Source organism: Mustela putorius, unplaced genomic scaffold (assembly GCF_011764305.1).
Source record: "Mustela putorius furo isolate JIRA1106 unplaced genomic scaffold, ASM1176430v1.1 tig00000450_pilon_pilon_pilon, whole genome shotgun sequence".
Taxonomy (NCBI): Eukaryota; Metazoa; Chordata; class Mammalia; order Carnivora; family Mustelidae; genus Mustela; species Mustela putorius.
This window is the reverse complement of record NW_025421385.1, coordinates 22,681,882-22,706,985: the sequence shown is the minus strand read 5'-3', so window position 1 is coordinate 22,706,985 and position 25,104 is coordinate 22,681,882. Positions and strand designations below refer to the sequence as shown.

Genomic DNA, 25,104 nt, shown 5'->3' with positions numbered 1-25,104 from the left:
TAATCTTAATTAGGATAGAAAGCTATATTGAGGAGATTTCCACTTACAGTGAAGCAGAGTGGGTCATTTGGACAAGCTTTCTGTAGAAGAAAACATGAAAAACTGGACAGGATATTAAAGAGGAAGGAAGGAAGGAAAAAAGAGAGGAAAGGAAGAAAGAGAGACAGGAAGGGAGGATTAAAAGAGGAAAATACTTAAAGGCATTGGAGAGTTAATGAAGTCATGAAAATCACCAATTCAAAATCTATGTGTATGCTTAAATCCAAAGAGTTTGGCCTCCAGAGAATGTGATTTCAGGCCTCATCCTTCTTAGGGAATTTCTGATTCCAGAAGAGTCCATTGAGAGACTAAATAATGCGCTTTTTTTTTTTTTAATATTTTTATTTATTTTTTGAAAGAGAGCAGAGAAAGAGAGATCTGCACATGAAATGGGGAAGAGCAAAGGGAGAGGGCGGAAAAGACACCCCGCTGAGCAGGGAGCCTGAGGCTGGGCTTGATCCCAGTATCCTGAGATCATGACCTGAGTGGAAGACTTAGCTGACTGAGCCACCCAGGTCCCCCTAAATAATGCTTTTAAAGCTATAGGGCTTAAGCAATTGAAGTTAGATTCCAGGGCCTATCAAGAGTAGGAACTCTGATAATTTTCCTATGCTCTGAATTCTTTGTAAAGGTGAACAAGAAAGAAAACAACCCAAATTACAACTCTCAGAGTAATCTGGAAAATCTTATTCCCTGAAATAGAATTAATGTGATCGTGGATAGCTAATGTTCCTGGGGACCTCAAATTATTCCTACGAACATTTAACACAGGAATAACTTTTGATCAGATATAACGATGCAGCTGGAGTTAAGACCCTATGAAAATTGTTTTCGTTAGTTTTTTATAGTTTTCAGAGTATAGTTCTTTCACCTGTTTGTTTATTCCTAGGTATCTTATTATTTTTGGTACACTGGTAAATGGCATTTATTCCTTTATTTCTCTTTGTGTTACTGCTTCATTATTGGTGTACAGAAATGTAATGGATACATGGGTGGCTCAGTCAGTTGAGTGTTCAACTCTTGATCTCAAGAGTTGTGAGTTCAAGCCCCATATGGGGCTTCACATTGGGTATATAGCCTACTTAAATAAAAACATTTTTTAAAAAGAAAGAAATGCAATCAATTTCTGTACATTGATTTTATATCCTGCGACTTAACTGAATTCATTTATCAGTTCTAGCAGTTTTTCAGTAGAGTCTTTAAGGTTTTCTATATACAGTATCATGTCATCTATAAATAGTGAAACTTTTACTTCTTCCTTGTTGGAACACTGATGAAAGAAATTGAAGAAGACACAAAGAAATGGAAAAACGTTCCACGTTCATGGATTGGAAGAACAAATATTGTTAAAATGTCCATACTACCCAAGCAATTAACACATTTAATCTCTTAACAAAATACAAACAGCATATTTCACAAAGCTAGAACAAACAATCCTACAATGTGTATGGAACCAAAAAGACCCCAAATAGCCAAAGCATCTTAAAAGAAAAGCAAGGCTGGAGGCATCACAATTCTGGATTTAAGTTGTATTACAGAGATATAGGGATCAAAACAGTATGGTACTGACACAAAAATAGACATGTGTCAATGGAACAGATTAGGAAAACCCAGAAACAAACCCACAACTATATGGTCAATTAATCTAAAAACAAACTGGGAAAGACTATCCAATGGAAAAAAGACAGCCTCTTCAACAAACGGTGTTGAGAAAACTGGACGGCAACATACAAAAAAAATGAAACTGGACCATTTTCTTATACCATACACAAAAATAAATTCAAAATGGATTAAAGACCTATGTTTGAGACAGGAAACCATTAAAATCCTAGAGAAGAACACAGGCAATAACCTCTTTGACATTGACTATAGCAACTTCTTTCTAGTTATGTCTCCTGAGGCAGGAGAGACAAAAGCAAAAATAAACCACTGGGACTTCATGAAAATAAAAAACTTCATGGCAAAGGAAACAATCAACAAAACTAAAAAGCAACCTACGGAATGGGAGAAGATATTTCCAAATGACATACCTGATAAAGGGTTAGTATCCAAAATAATATAAAGAACTTACAAAACTCAACACCCCCAAAACAAATAATCCAATTGAAACATGGGTAGAAGACACGAATAGATGTTTTTCTGAAGAAGACATCTTGATGGCCAACAGACATATGAAAAAATACTCAACATCACTGATCATCAGGGATATAGAAATCAAAACCACAATGAGCTATCACCTCATACCTGTCAAAATGGCTAAAGTCAACAACATAAGAAACAACAGGTGTTGGCAAGGATGGGGATGGTGAGAAAGGGGACCCTTTGTGCACTGTTGGTGGGAATGCAAATTGGTGCAGTCACCATGGAAATCAGTATAGAAGTTTCTCAAAAAGCCAAAAATAGAGGTACCCTGCGATCCAGCAATCACACTACTAGGTATTTACCCAAAGGATACAAAAAGGTTAATTCAAAGGGATACATGCACCCTGATGTTTATAGCAACATTATCTACAATAGCCAAACTGTGTGAAATAGCTCAAGTGTCCATTGACTGATGAATGGATAAAATGAATATGGACAGTTACTTGGCTATAAAAAAGAATAAAGTCTTGCCATTTTCGATGACATGGATGGAACTAGAGAGTATAATGCTAAACATAATAAATCAGTCAGAGAAAGACAAATACCATATGATTTCACTCATATGCAGAATTTAAGAGACAAATAAGCAAAGGAGAAAAAGAGAGAGAGAAATCAAGAAACAGACTCTTAACTATAGGGAACAAACTGATGGTTACCAGAAGGAAAGTAGGTGGGGTTCAATAGGCGTTGGGGATTAAGGAGCACATTTGTTTGTGATGACCACCAAGTGATGCCTGGAACTGTTGAATCACTGTTGTACACTTGAAATTAATAGAACATTGTATATTAGCTGGAATTTAAATAAGTTTTACTTAAAGAAAAAAAGACACTATGAAAAGAAATAACATACATAACAGACTATATAAGCACTCTTACAAGTTATTTCCAGCTTGGTGCTAGCTCTAAAAGACACAGACTTTAAAATAATTATGCTTGGGGCACTCAGGTGGGTCAGTCAGTTAAGTGTCCAACTCTTCGTTTCAGCTCAGGTCATGATCTCAGTGTTATGAGATCTATCCCTGTATGGGCTCTGCACTCAGCATGGAGTCTGCTTGAGATTCTCTCCCTCTCCCACCCCCTCCACCCCTTTCACTCATTCTTTGGTTCTCTCTCTCTCTCAAATAAATAAATAAATAAAATCTTTAAAAATATAATAATTATGAAGGGCACCTGGGTGGCTCAGTGGGTTAAGCCGCTGCCTTCGGCTCAGGTCATGATCTCAGGGTCCTGGGATCGAGGCCCACATCGGGCTCTCTGCTCAGCAGGGAGCCTGCTACCCTCTCTCTCTCTCTCTGCCTGCCTCTCTGTCTACTTGTGATCTCTCTCTGTCAAATAAATAAATAAAATCTTTAAAAAATATATATATAATAATTATGCTTGTTATAATTAAGGAGATAAAAGACAGGATTGACATTTTCAGGAAAGCATTGGAAACCAAAAAGGCAGAGCAGATTTGAAAGAGAACCAAATAAAAATTATGGTACTGAAAAATACAGTATATGAAATCTAGAACTGAATGGATGGTAGATTGGAAGAGATAATTAGTGAACTGGAAGGCAAAATCATCCACATGAACAAAGAAGTGAAATGAAAGTAAATTGAGAAGAGAGAGCAAGAGGCATAAGTTAGAGTGAGAAGGTCAAACTTAAGTGTAATTGGAGTTCCACCAGGAAAGGAGAGAAAATGGCACAGAAGCACTATTTGAAGAGATAGTGACTGAGAATTTTCCAAAATGGATTTAAAAAAAAAAAATCACACCACAGATTTAAGAAAACCAATCCCACAAAAATCTATAAAACTAAGTCAGGATGAATGAAAAGAAATATATACCTAGGTACCTCATAATGGATAATAAGACAAGCATAAAATCTTAAAAGCTGGTGGGGGGAAAAGATTACATTTAAAGGGACAAGAATTAAAGTGACAATTGACTTCTCAAAGTACTGAATTCATAAGACAATGGACTCTGATACAGTTAAGTAGTAAAAGGAAATACCTACCAATCTAAAAGTCCTAAATCTGGGGAAGATATCTTTTAGAAATAAAGATGAGGGGCACCGGGGTGGCTCAGTCAGTTAAGCATCTGCCTTTAACTCAAGTCACTGAGCCCTATGACAGGCTCCCTGCTCAGTGGGGAGACTGCTTCTCCTTCTCCCTCTGCGCCCCCGCCCCTGTTCTCTCTCACATATGTGCACTCTCTCTCTCTCAAATAAATAAAATCTTAAAAAAAGAAAGAAAGATGAAATAAAGACATTTAAAGACTCACAAAGACCAAGATTATCTGTTACCAGGAGATCTGTTCCAAAGGAAACACTAAAGGACATTATTCAGACAAAAGGAAAAGTATCTTAGATGGAAGGTCAGAGATGCAGGAAAGAAATACGGGCAGCACAAATGGGGTGTTCGTGTATGTAGGTGTATGTAAATCTAAGTGAATATTGTATAAAACAATAATGTTTTATGTGGCTTAAAGATATATAAAGGATTAAAATTAATGAGGACAGCAGCTTATAAATTAGGAAGGGGTAAATGTAGTTTAAAGTGTTGTAAGGTTTGGGGGCACCTGGCTGGCGCAGTTAGAAGAACACACAACTCTTGGTTCTGGGTTCAAGCCATATGTTGGGTTTTGAGATCACTTAAAAATAAATTAAAAAATGAAAAAAATACTAAGTATTGTAAGGTTTTTTCATTGTTTTGGAAATGGGTAACAGTACCAATCAGTACTGGATTTTAATGGGTCAAGTATTTAATAGGTTTTTTTTCCAGGAACTATAGAAGTTGACTCTAAGATTTATAGGGAAAAGCAAAGGTCCAAGAATAGCAAAACTATTCTGAAGAATAAGGTCCTGCTCTACAACAGATTGAAACAAATTGTAACTCTAACAAAATTAATATATTTGTATGGATAGACAAAGAAGAATAAACAAACAGAATATACTCAGAAACAAACTCACATGGAAAAAATACAGCAAGAATGCCATTTGCAGATCGGTGGGGAAAAGATAGACTTCAATAAGTTGTTTTAGGAAACTGGTTAGCTATGTGAGGAAAAAAAAAATGAAATTGGATCCCAATCTTACATCGTACACAAAACCAATTCTAGGTGGGTTAAAGATTTACACATAAAAGACAAAACTTTGTAATTTTTAAAAAGCAAACACAGAACAATGTCTTGATGACCTTGGCATGGAGAACAGTTTCTTAACAAGATATAAAAAGTAACAAAACAGTAGGAAAATGGGCCCAGTTATGAAGAGGCATTTTGCAGGAAAAAAGATCTTGCAAATGGTCATATATTAATAGAAGAATTGTCATTCTCATTTAGTAACTAGGAAAATGCAAAATAACAGCACAACAAGGAACTACTTCACATCCAATCCACCAGATTGGAAAAAAACCTATACACCTGGTAATTCTTAGTTTTATTTATAAATGAGGGTGCAACAAGTAGAAGAGCAACCACTTCATAAATTACAGAAGATAAAACAGAACTTATTATATAATAATAATTATAAAATATGTTATATTTTATTATGAACTAACCTAGAAATTCCTATCTAGCTAAATATTGTAGATCAGTGACTTTCAACTGTTCTTTAAATGTTTTTTTTATTGAGGTATAATATTTTTTTAAGTTATAATTTTTATATGGTGAAATGCAAAGATCGTAAGTGGAACGTTCAGTGATTATTGATAAATAAATGTACTCATACAATCCATAGCCATACCAAATAACAGAAATTTTCTGATAAATCTCTGTCAAGATACTTGCTACTCTACTTCCCAATAAGGCAACTACTATTCTGCCTTACTTTTTTTACCTTAGAGTTTTTGCTTGTCCTAGAATTTTATATAATTGGATCATAGAAAATGTACTCTCTTGTTTAGCATAAAGTTTTTTAGATTAAGCCATGTTGTTGTATATATAAATAGTTTTTTCTTTTTATTGCTGTCTAGATTTTGTTATACAGATATGCCATGATTTGTTTATTTGTTTTTCATAAAATTAGTTGGGAAGATTCTTTCTTCTGTTTTCTGAAAGATCTTGTGTAAGATTAGCATTATTTCTTCCATAAGTGTGTGATAGAATTCAAATTTAATAGAAGCTATCTGGGACTGCCATTTACTTTGTGGACCGTTTTTAGATTATGAGCTCAGGTTTTTTTTGTTTGTTTTTTTTAACAGGTATAGGCTACTTGGATTTTTAGTTTTCTTTTTGTGTCTTTAGAGATGTACCCTCTTTCGTTTCTGATATTGCTAATTTATAATTTTCCTTTTTAAAATTATCTACTCTCAGTTTGTTTTTTTTTTAAAGCAACCTTTTTATTTTTAACTTTTTATTTCCTACTTAGTTGATTTCTACCTTATTATTTCTTTCCTTCTACTTATATAGGGTTTAATTTGCTTTTCAACCCCTACCTTTGTATGTTGTAAGTTTAGTTGATTGATTTTAATACTTTTATTCTTTCTTCTAAATGTTACATTTTATGATGAAAGTTATTGAGGTCTCCCTAAATTGTTTTACCTGCATCCCACAGATTTTTATATTTTGTATTTTCATTATCATTCAGCTAAAAATATTTTCTAACTTCTCTAGTAATTTCTTTTTAAATTTTATTGACTTCTTCTGTCCTCTGGTAAGCAGTAGCTGCTGTACAGGTTAAAATATGTATTCTTAACTTACCACATCTGCCATGAATTAGTATTAAAACATCTCAATATAACGTACCATCCTTACTAAAGTATGCTCTACTTGTCCCCCTTTGATCTACAGCTTCCATACATTTAATTCTGCTTTTTTGTAAAACCCACAAGACATCATAATTATTTCTGCTTTAAAGGTTAATTATCCTTTAAAGAAAAGCTAAATAAGTTGAAATATGTATCTTTTCACAATTTCCAGTGTTTTTTATTTCTTTGTGTAGATTTGATTTTATGTCTGGTGTCATTTCCTTAAGGCTGGGAATTCTCTTAGCATATATTTTTCTGGAAAAGTCTTTATTTCACCATTATTGGATAAGGATATTTTCACTGCATATAAAATTCTAGTTGACAGCTTTTTTCTCTCAGCATATTAAAGGTGTGGTCAAAGTTGTCTTCTGGATTTCATAGTTTCTTTTTTTTTTTTTAGTTTTTATTTATTTATTTGACAGAGAGATCACAAGTAGGCAGAGGCAGGTCGGGGGTGGGGAGAAGCAGGCTCCCCACTGAGCAGAGAGCCCAATATGGGGCTCAATCCCAGGACCCTGAGATCATGACCCGAGCTGAAGACAGAGGCTTAACCCACTGAGCCACCCAGGCACCCCTGGATTTCGTAGTTTCTAATGAGAATTCTTACCTTCATTCTTCTGTGCATAAGGTACCATCATTTCTCAAGCTGCTTTTAAGGTTTTTCCTTTATCACTGGTTTTCAACAATTTGATAACAATGTGTCTAAATGTGGGTGTTTTTGCATTTGTTCTGCATGGATTTTTAAATTTATTATTATTATTGAATCTGTCAATTAATATTTTTCATCAAATTTGGAACATTTTTAGCTGTTATCCTTCAAATAATTATTCTTGTCTGATTTCGCTCTTCTCTCATTCTGTAACACCATTTGAATGTTAGATCACAGGTCACCAAGACTGTTTGATTGTTTCAGTTTGTTTTTTTTAAGAGACTTTATTCTTTAGGACAGTATTAAGTTTATAAAAAATTGAGCAGATAGTCCAGAGAGTTTTCATATACCTGCTGCCCTCTCACAGTTGTCCCTATTATTAACACATTGCATTAATATGGTAATAAATACCATTAGAAAACTGTGTTATAGGTGTGAAAATGTATGTATAACTTTCCTTCTCTCCAGTTTCTCTATATGCTCTATTCCTCTGATAGCTGCTTTTCTATAATTAGATGATAAGATAATGTATAGGTTTGATCACCTTACAAATTTAATATAGATTTCACTGTTGATGTTTTCCGTAGTAGAAATGTTACATAAACATACATAGAAGAGTATGTTCCATTAATGCTAATGTAGCTTATCTTTTTTTATATGTTTGTTCTTTAAAAGTATTTGATTTTCTTTTTTACTCATAATTACCTAAAATATGTACATGTACATACGTGCTTCTTATGACAGATTTATCGGGCTTTAACTCAGAAATTGTATTATTTTTGAGCCATTGGCATCACTTGCCAAATTCAGGTTTTTTTTTTAATCCTTTCCAGGCCCAGCTTCAAAGGGAAAAAGAACAAGATCATAGGAAGCTGCAAGCAAAACTTGAAAAGCTTGATGTCTTAGAAAAAGAATGTTTTAAACTTACAACCACTCAGAAAACTGCTGAGGTAAGCTTCCACTTATTTCTTTGAAGTGATGATGCCAGGAATAAATCTTTAGTGTTAAATAAGTGTTAAGCCCTATATGTGAATATACAGTAAATCTGATTTATAAAACTTCTTTAACAGCTCTTAGTAATCCACATATGAATTTCTGCCTGTGGAGATAAAAATTTAATCTATTCTGTCATGGCATGAATGAGCTTGCCTTTTGATGTAAAATTGTAATTTTGGCTTCTTTTGAAATGGCAGAACATTTTCATTTGTCAGATAATTTGCCTAAAGGGTATTGAAAAGATCGTCTTTCACTGCTTGCAGTTAAATCTATCCTCGATCCCCCCTGAAATGCCCTCTCCTATTTTAACCTACATTTTATACATATCATAAAACTTTCTCCAGGTCCTGCTTCTGCTATGAAGCCTTCCTTGAAATCTCCAACAAAAAGGGAGCTCTCCCTTTGAAATGTAACTGTCCTCAAATTCTGAACCATACAATGGGTATAAGATGAAGTACTTATGTGTAAGTGTATACATGGTCTGAGTCAAATTATACTCATTGTTTTGTTGTTTATTTCAGGTATGCTACTATTGTTTCCTTAAGTACAGTATAAGCTCTCAAGCAACAAGGAACATATCTTACGTTTCATTTTTTTTTTATCTTTTTTAATTGAGGTAAAATTGACATAGAGCATTATATTAGTTTCAGATGTACAACATAATGATTTGGTATTTATATTTTTTTATATTTGTATATTTTACAAAATGATCATCCCAGTAAGTCTAGTTAATATCCATCACCATATGTTGTTACACAATTTTTTTTAAGTTTTTATTTAAATTCCAATTAGAGGGGGCACCTGGGTGGCTCAGTTGATTGAGTGTCCAACTCTTGGTTTCAGCTCAGGTCATGACCTCAGGGTGATGTGATCGAGTCCCATATTGGGCTCTGGCATTCAGTGGGGAGTCAGCTTGGAATTCTCTGTCTCTTTCTCCACCTCTCCCCCTGATCCCACACTCTCTCTCTTTCTCTTTCAAGTACATAAGTAAATCTTTGAAAAAAATTCCAGTTAACATACAGTGTAACATTAGTTTCAGGTGTATAATAGAGTGAATCAGCAGTTCTGTGCATCACCTGGTGCTCATCACAACCAATGTAGTCCTTAATCCCCATCATCTATTTAACTCATCCCCTCACCCACCGCCCTTATGGTAACCATCAGTTTGTTCTCTATAGTTAAGAATCCATTTCTTTTTTTTTTTCCTTTATTAAAGATTTTTATTTACTTATTTGACACAGACAGAGAGAGATCAAAAGTAGGCAGAGAGACAGGCAGAGAGAGAGGGGAGGCAGGCTTCCCGCCAAGCAGAGAGCCTGATGTGGGACTCGATCCCAGGACCTTTACATCATGACCTGAGCTGAAGGCAGAGGCTTAACCCACTGAGCCACCCAGGCACCCGTTAAGGGTCTGCTTCTTGATACGTATCTCTTTGTCCCTTTTTTCCCCTTTGCTCATTTGTCTCTTAAATTCCAAATGTGAGTGAGATCTTGTGGTATTTGTGTTGCTCTGACTTACTTATTTTGCTTAGCATTATACTCTCTAGTGAAATTTCAGCTCTTTCTGCCTTCAAAGTAAGGTTGGAGGTCACCTATCTACTTTTCTGTCTTGCAAAAATCATTGCCAACTTTTCTCACGTTACCTTGTGGTGTATTTTTCCTTTGGTATTTATTTATTTATTTATTTATTTAAAGATTTTATTTATTTATTTGACAGAGAGAAATCACAAGTAGATGGAGAGGCAGGCAGAGAGAGAGAGAGGGAAGCGGGCTCCCTGCTGAGCAGAGAGCCCAATGCGGGACTCAATTCCAGGACCCTGAGATCATGACCTGAGCCGAAGGCAGTGGCCTAACCCACTGAGCCACCCAGGCACCCTTCCTTTGGTATTTAAAACTTTCTTATTCCATCCATGTCATTGTAAATGGCAAGATTTCATTCCTTTTTTTGGATGAGTTATGGTTCCTTAAATAAATATATATTTAATTATGGCAATATATACACACATCCTTTTTTTTTTTAAGATTTTACTTATTTATTTGGCAGAGATCACAAGTAGGCAGAGAGGCAGGCAGAGAGAGAGGAGGAAGCTTTCAAGACAAAGCATCTGAAGTAAATAGAGCTCCCTGCTGAGCAGAGAGCCCGATGTGGGGCTCGATCCCAGGACCCTGGGATCATGACCCAAGCCGAAGACAGAGGCTTTAACCCACTGAGCCACCCAGACGCCCTTATACACACATCTTCTTTATCCCTTCATCAGTTGGTGGACACTTGAGCTACTTCCATAGTTTGGCTATTGTAGATAATGCTGCTATCAACATCAGGATGCATGTATCCCTTTGAATTAGTATTTTTGTATCCTTTGGGTAAATACCTAGTAGTGTGATTGCTGGATCGTAGGGTACCTCTATTTTTGACTTTGAAGAACTTCTATACTGATTTCCACAGTGATTGCACCAGTTTGCATTCCCACTAACAGTGCACAGGGGGTCCCCTTTCTCACCATACCATCCTTGCCTATACCTGTTGTTTCTTATGTTGTTGATCTTAGCCATTTTGACAGGTGTGAGGTGATGGCTCATTGTAGTTTTGATTTCTATATCCCTGATCAGTGATGTTGAGTATCTTTTCATGTGTCTGTTGGCCATCAGAATGTCTTCTTCAGAAAGATGTCTATGTCTTCTATCCATGTCTTGGGGGTGTTGAGCTTTGTAAGTTCTTTATATTATTTTGGTTACTAACCCTTTATCAGATACATCATTTGGAAATATCTTCTCCTATTTAGTTTTATTGATTGTTTTCTTCACTGTGCAGAAACTTTTTAGTTTGATGTAGTCCGTATCTTATAGCTGCACCCTTAATAATATGCACACAGTAGACATTTCTTGTGATTTGTCTATGTTTTGAATGAAATACTGAGACCCAAGAGTATGATCATTTGAACTTTAAGACATTTAATACCCCCAAAACTTCATTATAGTTTTGTTGCTAGAAATTAATAATGTCTTTGCATGTACATTCTTGGCTTTTCCTTTATTCTTCTTATATGTAATAGCAGGTAAAGAAGCATAGGAAGAAAGCCAAGAAAAATCATAGTATCTTTTGACATTTCTTTTTCTGACTTTCTGCTTTAATTTGCTCAACTACTAAGAATCAAGACTTGAAGACTCTATGTGGAAAAAGAACAAAGGCTATTTGGCTCTAGTTTTTATATGAGAATCTAATTTTTTGTTCTTTTGCAGGACAAGATTAAACATTTAGAGGAAAAACTTAAGGAAGAAGAACATCAGCGTAAGCTGTTTCAAGACAAAGCATCTGAAGTAAATAGAGCATTATATCATTTATCACAATAAACCACATATGTTTCATTATACTTTGTTTTTATTATCTGTAGACTATATTTTAGACTATAATTTTGCTTCCTAGCTTGTTAGTTTTGTCTCTTTTTGCTATAATAATGAGATTATCAGTAACTCAACCATACTTGGATGCACTGCCAAAAGAAGTCTTGTAGTCTTTTGAAATTCTGACACATACACACACAGATATGAATGTATATATACATAAATATATATATGATAATACCTGATATAGATTGTTTTCAATTTGATTGATATATATGTGTTAATGCATTATTTTATAAGCAGAAAATGATTACAGTTACCAATAGACTTAGTAGCTTTCACATACAAAAAATAGTATTTGGGTTTTTCTTTTTTCTTTCCTTTTCTTTCCTTTCTTTTCTTTTTAAGATTTTATTTATTTATTTCAGAGAGAGAGTGTGACCATGAGAGGGAGGAGGGTCAGAAGGAGAAGCAGACTCCCTGCTGAGCAGGGAGCCTGATGTGGGACTGGATCCCATGACTCTGGGATCATGACCTGAGCCGTAGGTAGATGCTTAATCAACCTAGCCACCGAGGCACCCTGGGGTTTTCTTTTTTCCTCAAAAAGCACTTAAAAAAAAAAAAAGATATTGTTTACTTATTTTAGAATGAGAGCACATGAGTTGCAAAAGGGGACAGAGACAGAGTCTTAAGCAGGCTCAGTGCTGAGCACAGAGCCTACATGGTGCTTGATTTCATGACCTAAGCCAGGTGCTCAACCAGCTGAGCCACCCAGGCACCCCAAGCATTTTGTCTTCATAAACTGAGACTTGATTTCTTATTATAATGTTTTTGAAGAAGTTTGTTAAAAATCAGTCATATAAAGCTTTTTCTTTAATATTGTAGCTCCAAACTGGACTTGAAATCAACAGAATTTTAATGTCTTCAGTATCAAATCCAAAACACTCTAAGGAAAAGAAGAAGTCTTTGAAGGTATGCAGATACTTCATTCTTATTTGCTAATGCTTATTTACTTTTTAAACATTTATACCTATCCATTTCCAAAAAGAATTTGAAGAGATTTATAATAAAACACATGGAATAGTGCTTTGAAATGTGAATAAAAATTAATTGAGTGGTTTTAGGTTTGAGGATAGAAAATTCCATAAAATATAGTTAAAGAAAGTGTCAGCAGTTGAGCACAAAACCTAGGTTGGTTGGTTGGTTGTTTTTTAAGACTGTATTTGTTTATTTGTCAGAGAGAGAGAGCATAAGCATGGGAAGTAGCAGACAGAGCAGGCAGAGGGAGAAGCAGGCTCCTGCTGAGCAAGGAGTCCAAAGTGGGACTTGATCCCAGGACTGTGGGATCATGACCTAAGCCGAAGAAGCTTAATTAACGAAACCACGCAGGTGCCCCAGGCAAAACCTAGTTTTGAGTTTACTTGACAACCAAAGCAAAAAAGACCATGTGACAGTAGGTATATTTGTGAAACAACAGTAAGCATTCCAATTTTTCTAGAAAGATAGACGTTTTCCTAGTACTAAACTATTTTTTTCAATTTGTGCAACTTTATTGATAGAAAAATAAATTTAAGTTACTAGCAGAGCTATTAGTTGATCACTGATCCATTGACAACTTTCATCATTTGCTCAGAGCAATATTAAACAGTGTATTAGAAGGTAGATTAACTATGAGCTCCAAGCCTCCTAATAATTTAAATTAAATGAAAATTTAAAAAAATATTTGAGATTCTGTTTTGGAATGCAAAGAGTATTTGACTTCAAATTTCCATTCTCTGTAGAACAAGAACATATCATTTCATTATTAACCTGCATAAAATACATCATAGTTTCTGTTCTGCTGATGCTATAAATTAATACCAATTCTCCAGTCATAGCAGTTATGAGCATAAAGTATATCATGTAACCCAAATCTCCCTTGATGGAAGGCTAAAGAATGGATGCTTAAATTATGTTGCTTGCTCTCCTGTGACAACTGAGCATCCATCTCCACCCCACCCCCCATGATTTCTTCAGCATGTTAGAGCAGGGAGGAATGGTTTTCATCTCATAACCAAGTTAGAGTGAAGACACCGGCCAAATAATACACATGTTCCATTTTTTAAAAAATTCTGAATCTTGGGGGTAGCAGGTGTCTCAGTCAGTTGAGTGTCACCTGATTTCATCTCAGATCATGATCTCAGGGTCGTGGAATGGAGTCACGTGTCAGGTTCAGTGCTTGGTGCAATCTGCTTGAGATTCTCTCCCTCTCCCTCTGCACAACTCCCCCACTCCCACCCCCCCAATAAATAAATAAATAATCTTTTTTTTTTTTTTTTAATTCTGAATCTTGGGCAACTCTTCTTTTATAAATACCTTGTAGTTTTTAAAAGCAGTTAATGTCTAAAGCTGGAAGAACTCAAGTCTGTCAGATGAGCGTGTGAATGAATGGAGGGAAATAAACAAAAAATAAGTCTGACAAGGATAAACTGGATAAGAAAATCAAAAAAGGAACAGTAGTTTAAATTTTATTCCAGCTATAATGCAGGTTATTCTGACCTTATGGTAGCATCACATGACCTACTTCGGAGTCCATTTCCAAGATACTCTGTTGTACTTATCTCTGTTTTATAGAACCAAGCAATCTCTGAGACTAGGGGGTCACGTAACAGTGAACAAAGAGATGAAAGAATTTTAGAAATAGTTAAAGCAGCACATCACTGTGATCTTAGAACATTGAGACCAATAGCTACCATTACTGTTAATATCAGGTTGATAAATTCTTGTTGCAAATGCAAACTTAGCTGGTTTGAAGGAGTAGACTATAGGAAAACGAACTGTCAAAAAGAATACACCAGCTTGATAAGGGTTGTCATTAAGTTCCATGATTGTGGCTTGCTAATGAAAGGTATCATCCCCAGCAGACGTGCAGAATATTATGCTAGAGGGTTATGGACCGAATCACGAAGTTCCGTATTAATCCGCTTCAGTGTCATAACCAGCGCCTTTCATCTGGCTCCTCACTGTCTCAGTGTGTGCTCAAAGGCTGCACGGGGAAGGATCATCTCTTCATCTCACACCAACTCTGCCAGACACAGGCACAGAGGGACCAAAGCCTCCCTCAAGCTGCCCCTAGTACTAAACTCTTATAGAAATGTATTCTGCACCAAACGGCACAAAAGATAATAACAACACAATAGATCCTAGAAGCAGCTTTTTATAACTTAAGGTCCCCAGACCGTATCTGTTAGAATAACAGTAATATTTATCTAACAGGTCAGATCTTGGCAACACAGAAACCCCTTAGATCAGAAAAGTAGTCATTATACACAGGTGGAAACTTAAATACTATCAATAAATACAGTGAAAAATCAGTGACAACTACTCTGCAGATCCAAATAAATCCAAATCTAAGCAAGGTCTTGAAGAATTCATAAGTGACATTGTTCTTAACACTGAGAAGAAAAAAGATACCTATATATCTTGCTACTTCTTCTGATAAAGAATGAAGATACTTATGTACTCATTTGGTCTAGCTCATCCTGCATTGCTGTCAGTGAGTAAGCTGGAGTACATCCACAACACGAAATACTACACTGAAATAAAAGGCATGTGTTGGTATTTGCTGGATCCGGTTGAAGCAGATTTGGATTCATTTCAGTTTTTGACTATCACAAATAAAGCTGCTATGATCATTTGTGTGTAGGTTTTTGTGTGAACATTGATTTTCATTTTCTGGGTTAAATGTCCAAGAGAATAATTGCAGAATCATCATATATACTTACCATATAAGCACACATTTAGTTTTACAAGAAACTGTCAAATTATTTTTGAAAGTTTATATTATTTTGTATTCCAACAAACCATGCGTGAGCGATCTGGCTTCTCCACTTCTTTGCCAGCATTTGGTATTGGCACTGTTCTTTATTTTGGCCATTCTGATAGGTATATAGCCATGTTTCATTGCAACCTGCATTTTCCTAATGGCTAATGATGTCGCAGATCTTTTTGTGTGTTTATTGGCCTCTCTGTGACCTCTTCAGTGAAATGCCTATCCATATTTTTTGCTTATATTCTAATCAGATTGTTTCCTGTTGAACTTTGAGACTTCATTATGCCATAAATGTCTTTTAAAACAATTTTTGTTTACTTTTTTGTCAATATTTAGAAAACTAAATGTTTAAAGGGAGGACCACCTCAGCAAACTTACTCAAAGTTTGGATCACTGCCTATTGTGGCTGAGAAGGTGAGAAGGGAAAAATGAAGGTACTTGTTCAGACCCACTCCTGCTTTGTTGTGAGTGCCATTTAAATGCCATGAGTCATTTGAAGCTGTTCTTAGCTATTTCTTTTCCCCTAAAGTCTGCCAGTGCAAGCTGTTCCGTGAATTCAAGTATGCAAAGCCTCCTGCAATTGATGCAACATTATGGGCCACATACCTGTCAGAAACTTCCTGAAGTTACTGAGCCTCCATGTCTCTACAAGCCTCTAAGAACAACTTCCCAGGGTAAAGCTGAACCTTCTGATTCAAAAATTTCCATTTCTATTGGTGACAGTTTGTCTGAACTTTTGATGGCAATGCAGGATGAGCTGGACCAAATGAGTATGTAAGTATTTCTATTCTTTATCAGAACTAGCAAGATATATAGCTATTTTTTTCTTCTCAGTCTTAAGAATAATTCCACTTATGAATTCTTAAAGGCCTTGCTTTAGATTGGATTTATTTGGATCTGCAGAGTAGTTGTCACTGATTTTTCACAGTATTTACTGATAGTATTTAAGTTTCCACCTGTGTATAATTACGACTTTTCCAATCTAAGGAGTTTCTGTGTTGCCAAGATCTGACCTGTTAGAAAAATACTACTGTCATTCTAACAGATACAGTCTGGTGACCTTCAATTATAACCCACAAGTGCTTTTATAAGAAAGATTCTCCTTTTGTTTTTTATAATCTTTTCAATTAAGTGAGATTTCATTAGACAAGTAGGAAAGCAATTCCTTGTTTTAAACTCTGGCTGGTCTGCATTATAAGTTTTGAAGCATCCATAGTAAATAAGATTCTGAGTGGGATACATATTTTAGGCCCCTACTTTAAATATATATTCAGCAAGAATTCCAGGAAATATGAGATTTGGGTAGCTAACTCGTTGAACTAAGATGTCTGTAGAAGATACAGCTGGTTCTCTTGACAGCATTCCTTTAAGTGGGCTATCACCAAATCTAGAGATTTCTTGGGCAAATATTTTTATAGCTGCAGTTCTTCCCAAACACCCTATATTAAGAATTCCAAAGTTGGAACTAAAGAGAGTCCTTTAATGCTTTTAGCTAAGGACATCAGAATATTTTATTACATTTAGCTATGAACATCAAGAATTCAGACTTTATTTTAAGGTCCTTTAAGACCCTAAGTCTAAGATATTTCTAAATTTATCTAATCTCAAATCATAAGAGCCTTTTATATTTATCATAGATTATTAGATAACTCTATGTAAAAAGACTGTCTTTGAAAATTAATATTTAATGGACAAAAATTTATGATTGAACAGAATACTGTTTAATTATATCAAAGATATATAGTATAAGTCATAACAGTGCTTGATATTTGCTTTTCTTTCATAGGGAGCATGAAGAACTACTGAATCAAATGAAGGACACTGAAAGTCATTCGGTCTGTGAAGACATTGAATGTGAACTAGAGCATTTAGTCAAGAAAATGGAAATTAAAGAAGAACAGATTTCCAAACTGTTGAAGCATCAAGCCAATGTAAGAAGGCTTTAGTAAAAGATTTTAATAAAGAGATACATCATGAAAGACATGAGGAGATGGAAAGGAGAAGGGAGTTGGGGAAAATTAGATGGGGAGAGGAACCATGAGAGACTATGGACTCTGAAAAACAATCTGAGGGTTTTGAAGGGGCAGGGGGTGGGAAGTTGGGTGAGCCTAGTGCTGGGTATTAAGGAGGGCACATACTGCATGGAGCCCTCGGTGTAGTACATAAACAATGAATTCTGGTACACTGAAAAGAAATTTAAAAAATAAAAAATTATTTAAAAAAAGGATACATCTGGAGTCAGTGTTCTATTTCCGTATGATCCTTCAAATTTAAGGTCTATATGTGTAGCTTAGTAAAAAGATGGCAGGAATCCCAAAGGCCTCTTACAGAGCCATCTATTCCATTGGAATAACATTGCCTCCCACTTAACTCTTCAAGATAATGTAAAGTTAAGAAGAACAAGAAAGTTTAGTTATGTATTCAAAAATGGCCTTGGGAAAATTGTGAGGTAAACTGTTTGCTTTGCAGCCCCCCAGGTTACCCTTTTAACCATTCTTTCCCTTTATCTCTCCTATCCCTAATGCCTTAATGAAGCCCTTTATGTTGACAGGTCTCTACTTCAGTACCATAGATAAACCTGGCTCCTCAAGCAGTACTCTAATGCTAAAACCACTATTTCTGCTTTCTCCCATCAAATTATGCTGGGTTCCATTCCCTGGGGACCTGTGCTTAGCCAGCTACAGTCTGATGTTAAGGGGTTCTCTCTCCTTGCACGTGAATTCTTAATAACTAAGATATATAACAGTTTTAATATTTTAACAGAAGAATCATGGAATATTGTAATCATAGAATATGGAATATTATAATCATGGAATATTCTATTTTATCCCAAGACAATGATTCCATAGATTGGAATTCTAGCACTGTTAAGCTGTTGGAGCAGAAGGCAGAGGGAGTCTTTCCAGGAACCTTCAAACCACATCATGTAGCTTATCTGCCTATAGAATAATCAGCATTCATATAAGTTGGTGGTATATTAGGCTTACAAGAAAGCCCTCCTCACTTTTATAGAAAAGTAATAAAGGATTCAGAATTTTACTGCCTTTTTTCTCCTATGACCAATAAAGAGAAAAAGAGGAAATGAGACTTTTGAAGCAAATATTTCCACTTTACTGGCTTATAAGGCTCTACTAAAGTAAATTTTTTTGTGTGATTGTGTTAGGGTGAAGATTAACTTAAACACTTTCTTAGAATTGCATAGGAGAAATTTGAAGAGAGTAGAAAAATAGCCATATTTTTAATGCACATCAATTATATTTTGAAAAATATTATTTATGTTCTATTACAGCCATAGCAGTATAAATTGTCAAGCATTTTATCATGATAAATTTAATCTCTGCAATTAAAATGGCCTTGGGCAAATACCAGGTTCTTAGCCAATGTGTGGATCAGCTCTAGAAAATTAGGCCTATGCATGAGTGAAACAGACTAAGTAATGGACTAGGCTTGGCAGAAATGAGTTTTGGCAAGTTGATAGGTTTTATTTTGTTTAATTCTGTCTACCCAACTGTTACCAAATACTACTGAATGAAACTTTTTTTTTTTTTTTTGCACTGGCATTCAGTAGCACTTTAAATTCAGGAATTTATATATAACACATTTGACTCTGTAAATTCAATTCTCATTCCTAGTACCAGATCTTTGCTTTGCTTAATACCACCTGAAAGGTCCTTTTTCTCTTGTCTCTATTCTCCAGTTTTTACTCATTTCATATCCCTTACAAATCTTCCTCTCCGCTTTTCTGAGTTCTTGATTTTCTCAGCCCACATTGATCAAATCCTACTTTAGTCTTCTCAAATAAACACTTTTTGTCCTACTCAGAGTTATCCCAGCCTAAATTATTTTCTAGTTGTTGTGTATATGCTTTTCTTTCACTGATCAGAGCAATAAACTTTTTGAGAGCAAAGATTGTTTTATTCATGGTATTTTTACCTAACGAGCCCAGTGTTAGGCATATAACAGGTATTCAATAAATAAAGATCTAATGAAATTTTTAAATTTCATGTAATCTTTATAACATCAATCCACCTATTTTAGGGTATATTTTTAATATCTTTTTTTACTAAAATGTTAGATTTTTTTTTTCTTTCCAGGTCCGTAAACTGCAGCAAAAAGTTCAAAACTCAAAGATGAGTGAAGCTTCAGGGATTCAGCGAGAAGAGAACAACCTTAAAGGATCAAAGCCCATAAAAAACAGTCCCAGAAAATGTTTGCTAACTAACTCTCTTCAGAAGAACAGCAACTTTCATCCAGTACAAGTCCATAATCTTCAAATGAAATTGAGAAGAGATGATATCATGTGGGAACAGTAACACAATAGTAAAACTGTCACCTTAAATGAACTCTGTCAGTGACATCTTGAATTGTCTAGAGTGGTTTTAATTTAATATACCTTTATGAAATTTTGAATTATGTTTCTAGTCCCTATGAAGTGTCAAGTTGTAGTATTTTTTAAATCAATGCCTAATGACCTTCTAAGAGTCACAAATAATAAATGACTGTGCTTTTTTTCTCTTACTGACTGAAATACCTAATCTGTCCATGTTTTAGACACATTGTTCACTTTGCAGATTTCTTAAACTAAGTCGAAGAATTTATACTGGATTAGTGATACTTAAAATTGAGTTAAACTTTGAGATACAAGTACCATTCCACTTTTTCATTTAGTAGGCCTGTAACCTTAAGAACCAATGTAAAATGAACACAATAATGAAAGTCTTTTACTTTTCGTGATGCTTCCTCCCTATCTTACTTTAGAGCTGTGAAATACTTTTCTTTTTTGGAAATATAAGAGCTCTGTAAAGAGGCCTTTAGCCCAAGTTTTTAATGTGACAATTACAAATACAAACTCGTGGTTACTTTATTTTTAGATTACAGTAACTCAAGTACAGAAGCCTCTTTCTGTAGTTCCTGTTCTCTTTTACAAATCCAGGGCTGCTTTTTAAAACCAGTGACTCACCTTATTCCTTTATATCTAAAACTTTTGATGCATTTTAGTCTTTGCATTATATATAATCATCAATATAAATTAAGAATATGAATTCCAGTACCCACTTTTATAACAAAGTATAGGAAAAGTAAATTGGACATTTTATTACCTATCCAATAAAAAAAAACTCAGAGGAATATGATACATTTTTAAAATATTTTAAAATCAGTGATGTCCTAAGTGATTTCTTTGTATATGAATGCTTTATAATAAATTTACACTTGTTGACCTATCTGTTTAGAAACTTATGGAAACTAGTATGCTCTTTAGAACTTTTTTGGTTTTTCACTGAAATCCTTTGGGGCAACTAGAGAATTGAAGTCCTCAACTGAAGTAGAAATAGAAGACTGACAGAAAAGGCGTAATAGAAGGGAGGAACTCAGAAGCTCGGGTAGCAGTTTAAGAGATGGTGACTCCAAAAGGACAGAGTTGGAGGTACATTTTATCTACAGCTGGGGGAATAATCAAGCTATAGGTATGAAAGAATTTTCAGGGCAAGATCTGGAGGAGCTAGGAAAAGCAATTATGTTAAAGATAATCCTCCCAGGAAAATCCCTAACAGAATATAGGAGGAAGGGGGTAATTATGGAATTTCTGGTGAGGGAAGAGGAAAACTCTGATTCATTCTCATTGAGAAAAGAGGTGTTATGTAAGAGGACCTTCCAGACCCGAAGTGGGGAAATAACTGAAAATGGATGAATACGTGGAATTATCCTTGAAAGTAAATTATGATAGAGATGAAAGATTCTCTCTGGCTGAAGGACTGCATGTGTCCTTCACCCACTCTTATTCCCTCTCCCTCTACAGCTTCTTCAGTCCCAGAGATGTTGCTTCATCTAAATTCATTTTCATCACTTTATCTACTTTTCAACTTTGCCTTTCCTCCTCAAGAATGTGAGTGCTATCGTTTCAACTTAGCGGAAACCTCACTAGACCATAATGCAGCCCGATACCCTTCTGTGCCTTTGTTCTCTATGCATTTAGGAAGGTGGTTGGCTCTACTTAGCTTATCAGTAGTGAAGTCATTACTTGCAAAAAATGTATTGCTAAAACAAAAACAGAGTCATTTTAGGAATGCTTGAATATTTCAGTTAAGCACTGAAGAGTTTTCTTGGAAAATCGGTGTTGTGTAGGAGAAAAACCATAAGACTTCAGAATTAGGAGACTCGGGTTCAAATTTTGACTCTAGGCTTTTAATAGCTTGGACAATCAAGTAAATTTGGAGGCTCCATTTCTTATTTGTTAAGTAGGGATTATATTGTTAACCTACCTCACAGGACTGTTGCGAGGAGTAAATGAAATAACACGTCAAAGCCCCCCGCAGAAGGGTTGGTGCTGAGTAAAAATTCAATAAATATTAAATCTGACTGCCCTCCCCGACCAAAAGTGGTCAGAGAACCTGAGTTTGCATGGCTTAAAGCCTGAAAGCAGGAAGCGAAATGTATTCTTCGTAAAAGTGGAAATATTCTAATTACTTGGATTTGGTTTTTTGGATTGTTGTTTCGTTTGTTTTTTTGCTTTTTTGGTTTTTTTGCCTGTGTGTCTGGGAGGAAGTTATTTTGGCTTATTCCCTAGCTCAGGTTTCTAGTGAGGTGGGGGAAGAATATGGTCTTACCATGGTGCAGAAGAAATACACAATCCCACACAGCCACTTGGTTTGGAGACTGGGTTGTTGGGTAACAGCTATTATGGAGAGACACTAAAAAATTGTCTCTTGTTGCTCCATCACAGCTACTGAGCTAAAAACATGTCCGGCTTGCAGACGGCTGCTTGCCAGAGCCCTTGACTCCTCAGGGGGTGGAGCGAGTGATTTCCTTCCTGGACAGGGGCAATCTGTGGTCAGTGTTCCCGAGTTACTGTAGCAACCCCGCAGCTGTGCTCTGCCTAGCAGAAACTCGGTAGGATATCATTGATTTTGCTCACTTCAGTGAAAAACAGGTTTGTTTGTTTTTTATTTAATCAGAAATGGAAAAAAAAAAAATGAAGTTGGAACTTTCTAGGCAGGACCGGTCTCAGATTTGATGAAACTGTGAAACCAAGAAGTTTGAGTGTTTAACCTCGCAGGTATTGTGAGTACTCTAATCGTAGAAACAGCAGTTGGAATCTTGGATTAACTGTACCTGTGTGGGTCATTGGTAACCTAGTCCATTTTTATTAGGTTGTGTAGCTGAGCATAGGAGGGTTGGAGGGAAATGTTCGGTTTTCAGCAGAGCAAGATTAAAGGAGATCTTAAAATAGTGAGCTTTAGCAAGTGGTGATAGTGTACTGAAAAGTTTTTGAGATTTTTAGAGTCATTTTCCTCTAAAACTTCAATTTGAACTCTAAAGGAGTAGTCTTAATCTGTGATAAGACATCAAAAAATTACATTAAAATTTGACTTGCAGTGTGGTGAGACTCAAACTAAGGGGAAAAGTCTGGTTTGTTACGCACAATGAAAGGAGTGCTCACTATGGCCAAAAATGTGCCAGCTGCTATTGTTGGTGTAGAGTAAATAGTGAAACTCCTAATGGGGTTTCCTGGAACTCTATTCAGCTGTAACTAAAGCTGTATGTACTGAGAACATTTAATTGTATGTGAAGTTTAGATAAGTTCAAGCTGACTCCCAGAATGTATAACAAGACAAACCTCTCTATGGAATAATAGCATCTGTGAGGGGAAAAAAACAAAACAAAACAAACAAACAAAAAAAACTCCATATGGGTGCCATGGCACCTTTTGATTAAAATGAAATGAGGATAAATAAAAGTAAAATTGACTGCCATCGATGTAAAACTAGATTTATTTCTTGGTGATTAAACAGACCTTGCCAAAGCTTCAGCCTTTTTCTTCATAATCTATAAACTTATGTTCATGTAACTTTTCTCCTTTAATTCCTTTTTTATGTTTTGTTAAAGAAGGAGAATTAATCATAGCAAAATTGTAAAGTTTAAAGTTTTATAATATTGTCTAGGGCAGAGTTTTTTTTATTGTATTTGTGAATTAGTCATTTAAAGAATAAAGTGGATTTTTTTGTTTCCCTGGTGGGATTTTTGGGAATGTTCTGCTTGTTCATACAGAGTCACTGAATTCTCATTTGGTACTAGATCCTACTAGGTGCCATAGGCAATTATTAGAATTACAATTAGCACACACACCCCAATTTATTTTTTATTATATACAAATGGTCCAGTGGGTACCTGTGTGCATTAACAATTTCAGCAGAACATAACAGAGAAGCAAATTGATCTCTTGTTACTTTATACTCTGAGGCAGTTCTGTGACAATCCCAGTTCAGCGGTCTACCATATTAATGACCCGTTTGGCGCTCTACAGTGTTAGGAGACTGGACACAGTGTGGTTAGAGAAGGGATGTTAGGAATTAAGAATTATCTGTCAAAAAAAAAAAAAAGATAAAAAGTTCTGATTATCTTTTAAATAAGGGTAAAGTTGTCCTTCTTACTCTGCCTAGGTTTCTCCGCTGTAGATACTGCTTATCTATCCTTCCCCCGTTCTCCAGGTCTCAATGCACTGCTTCCTCACGGAAGTCCTCTCTAAGTCTCCCCTTCATACTCCTCTCCCATCTCCCAGATCTGGCTTCACTGGCACTTCTAGGTATTTCTCCTATCTTTGCACCTCGAACACTTTCTTGTTATCACTTGTTTGTCTTTCCCATAGACCGAAAGTTCCCTAAAGGCAAGATCCTTTCTTGCTTGTTACTGTAGCCCCGCACCCACATAATACTTGCCTGTAAGTAGTAGCCTTCTCAGTAAATATTTAATAATGACATGTCATGAAATTGTGTTAACCGCCTTTGGTGATCTCATCTGAGTAAGCATATTGGGTCATGTACAGCTGCTTTAGGCACCAGTTCAATTGTGCTACTGTTGGATCTTTCAAGGATATGTGACCAAATTTTACATAATTCCTGGTTAAAATATGCCAGTATTTTATTGTTTGTTGTTTGGGGGTAAAGAAAAAGGCAGTCAGGATGATGCTTTCTTTGATTTTATGATGCCAAGAGGAAGAGGTTAGAGAGCCAAGGTAGTTCTTTATTTGTATATTGGTATGACAGACTTGTTCAGTCAGCAAGTATTTCCTGATCTCTAATCAAGTCTTTGTTGATCTCCAAGATACTGTGCTAGATGGGAGATTCAAAGCCAAATTATGCATGGATTCTCTCTTCAAGTTGCCCATAGCCTGATAAGAGGAAACAAATATAACAGAAGGAAGAAAACAGTAGGTGACATAGAGGTATAATGACCATTCCAGAGAAGATGCTTAAATATTTGGCTACTAAATTTTTGTTCATCATCTGTTGATAGGTAAAGTGGAACCTATTTGTATTTCTTCATTCTCTTTCTTGATATATATAGCTTTCATTTGCTTTTTCACCTGGTGGCAGTATTGGTCTAGGATTCTTAATTCT

The 25,104-nt window shown here is 35.5% G+C and overlaps 2 protein-coding genes and 1 pseudogene across 16 annotated transcripts in view; 2 read left to right on the top strand and 1 right to left on the bottom strand.

Moving 5' to 3' along the window:
• Positions 1–20,227, top strand: part of CEP57L1 (centrosomal protein 57 like 1) — a 73,226-nt gene extending 52,999 nt beyond the window's left edge. For 10 of the 11 annotated variants that reach the window (XM_004753472.3, XM_004753471.3, XM_045080229.1 and 7 more), the window contains 7 exons: positions 8,395–8,511; positions 11,797–11,874; positions 12,784–12,870; positions 16,046–16,123; positions 16,239–16,483; positions 17,496–17,640; positions 19,804–20,227. In XM_004753472.3, the coding sequence (XP_004753529.1) occupies positions 8,395–8,511; positions 11,797–11,874; positions 12,784–12,870; positions 16,046–16,123; positions 16,239–16,483; positions 17,496–17,640; positions 19,804–20,022 (969 nt within the window). In that variant the 3' untranslated portion in view covers positions 20,023–20,227. The remainder of the gene's footprint in view (positions 1–8,394; positions 8,512–11,796; positions 11,875–12,783; positions 12,871–16,045; positions 16,124–16,238; positions 16,484–17,495; positions 17,641–19,803) is intronic. The other variant, XM_004753481.3, reaches the window with a different exon arrangement.
• Positions 14,458–14,894, bottom strand: LOC123392141 (annotated as a pseudogene).
• A 161-nt stretch (positions 20,228–20,388) lies between the features above and the next one.
• Positions 20,389–25,104, top strand: part of LOC101686176 — a 206,216-nt gene continuing 201,500 nt past the window's right edge. For all 5 annotated transcript variants that reach the window (XR_006606817.1, XR_006606816.1, XR_006606819.1 and 2 more), the window contains exon 1: positions 20,389–22,637. The gene's annotated coding sequence lies outside the window, so the exon portion shown is untranslated. The remainder of the gene's footprint in view (positions 22,638–25,104) is intronic.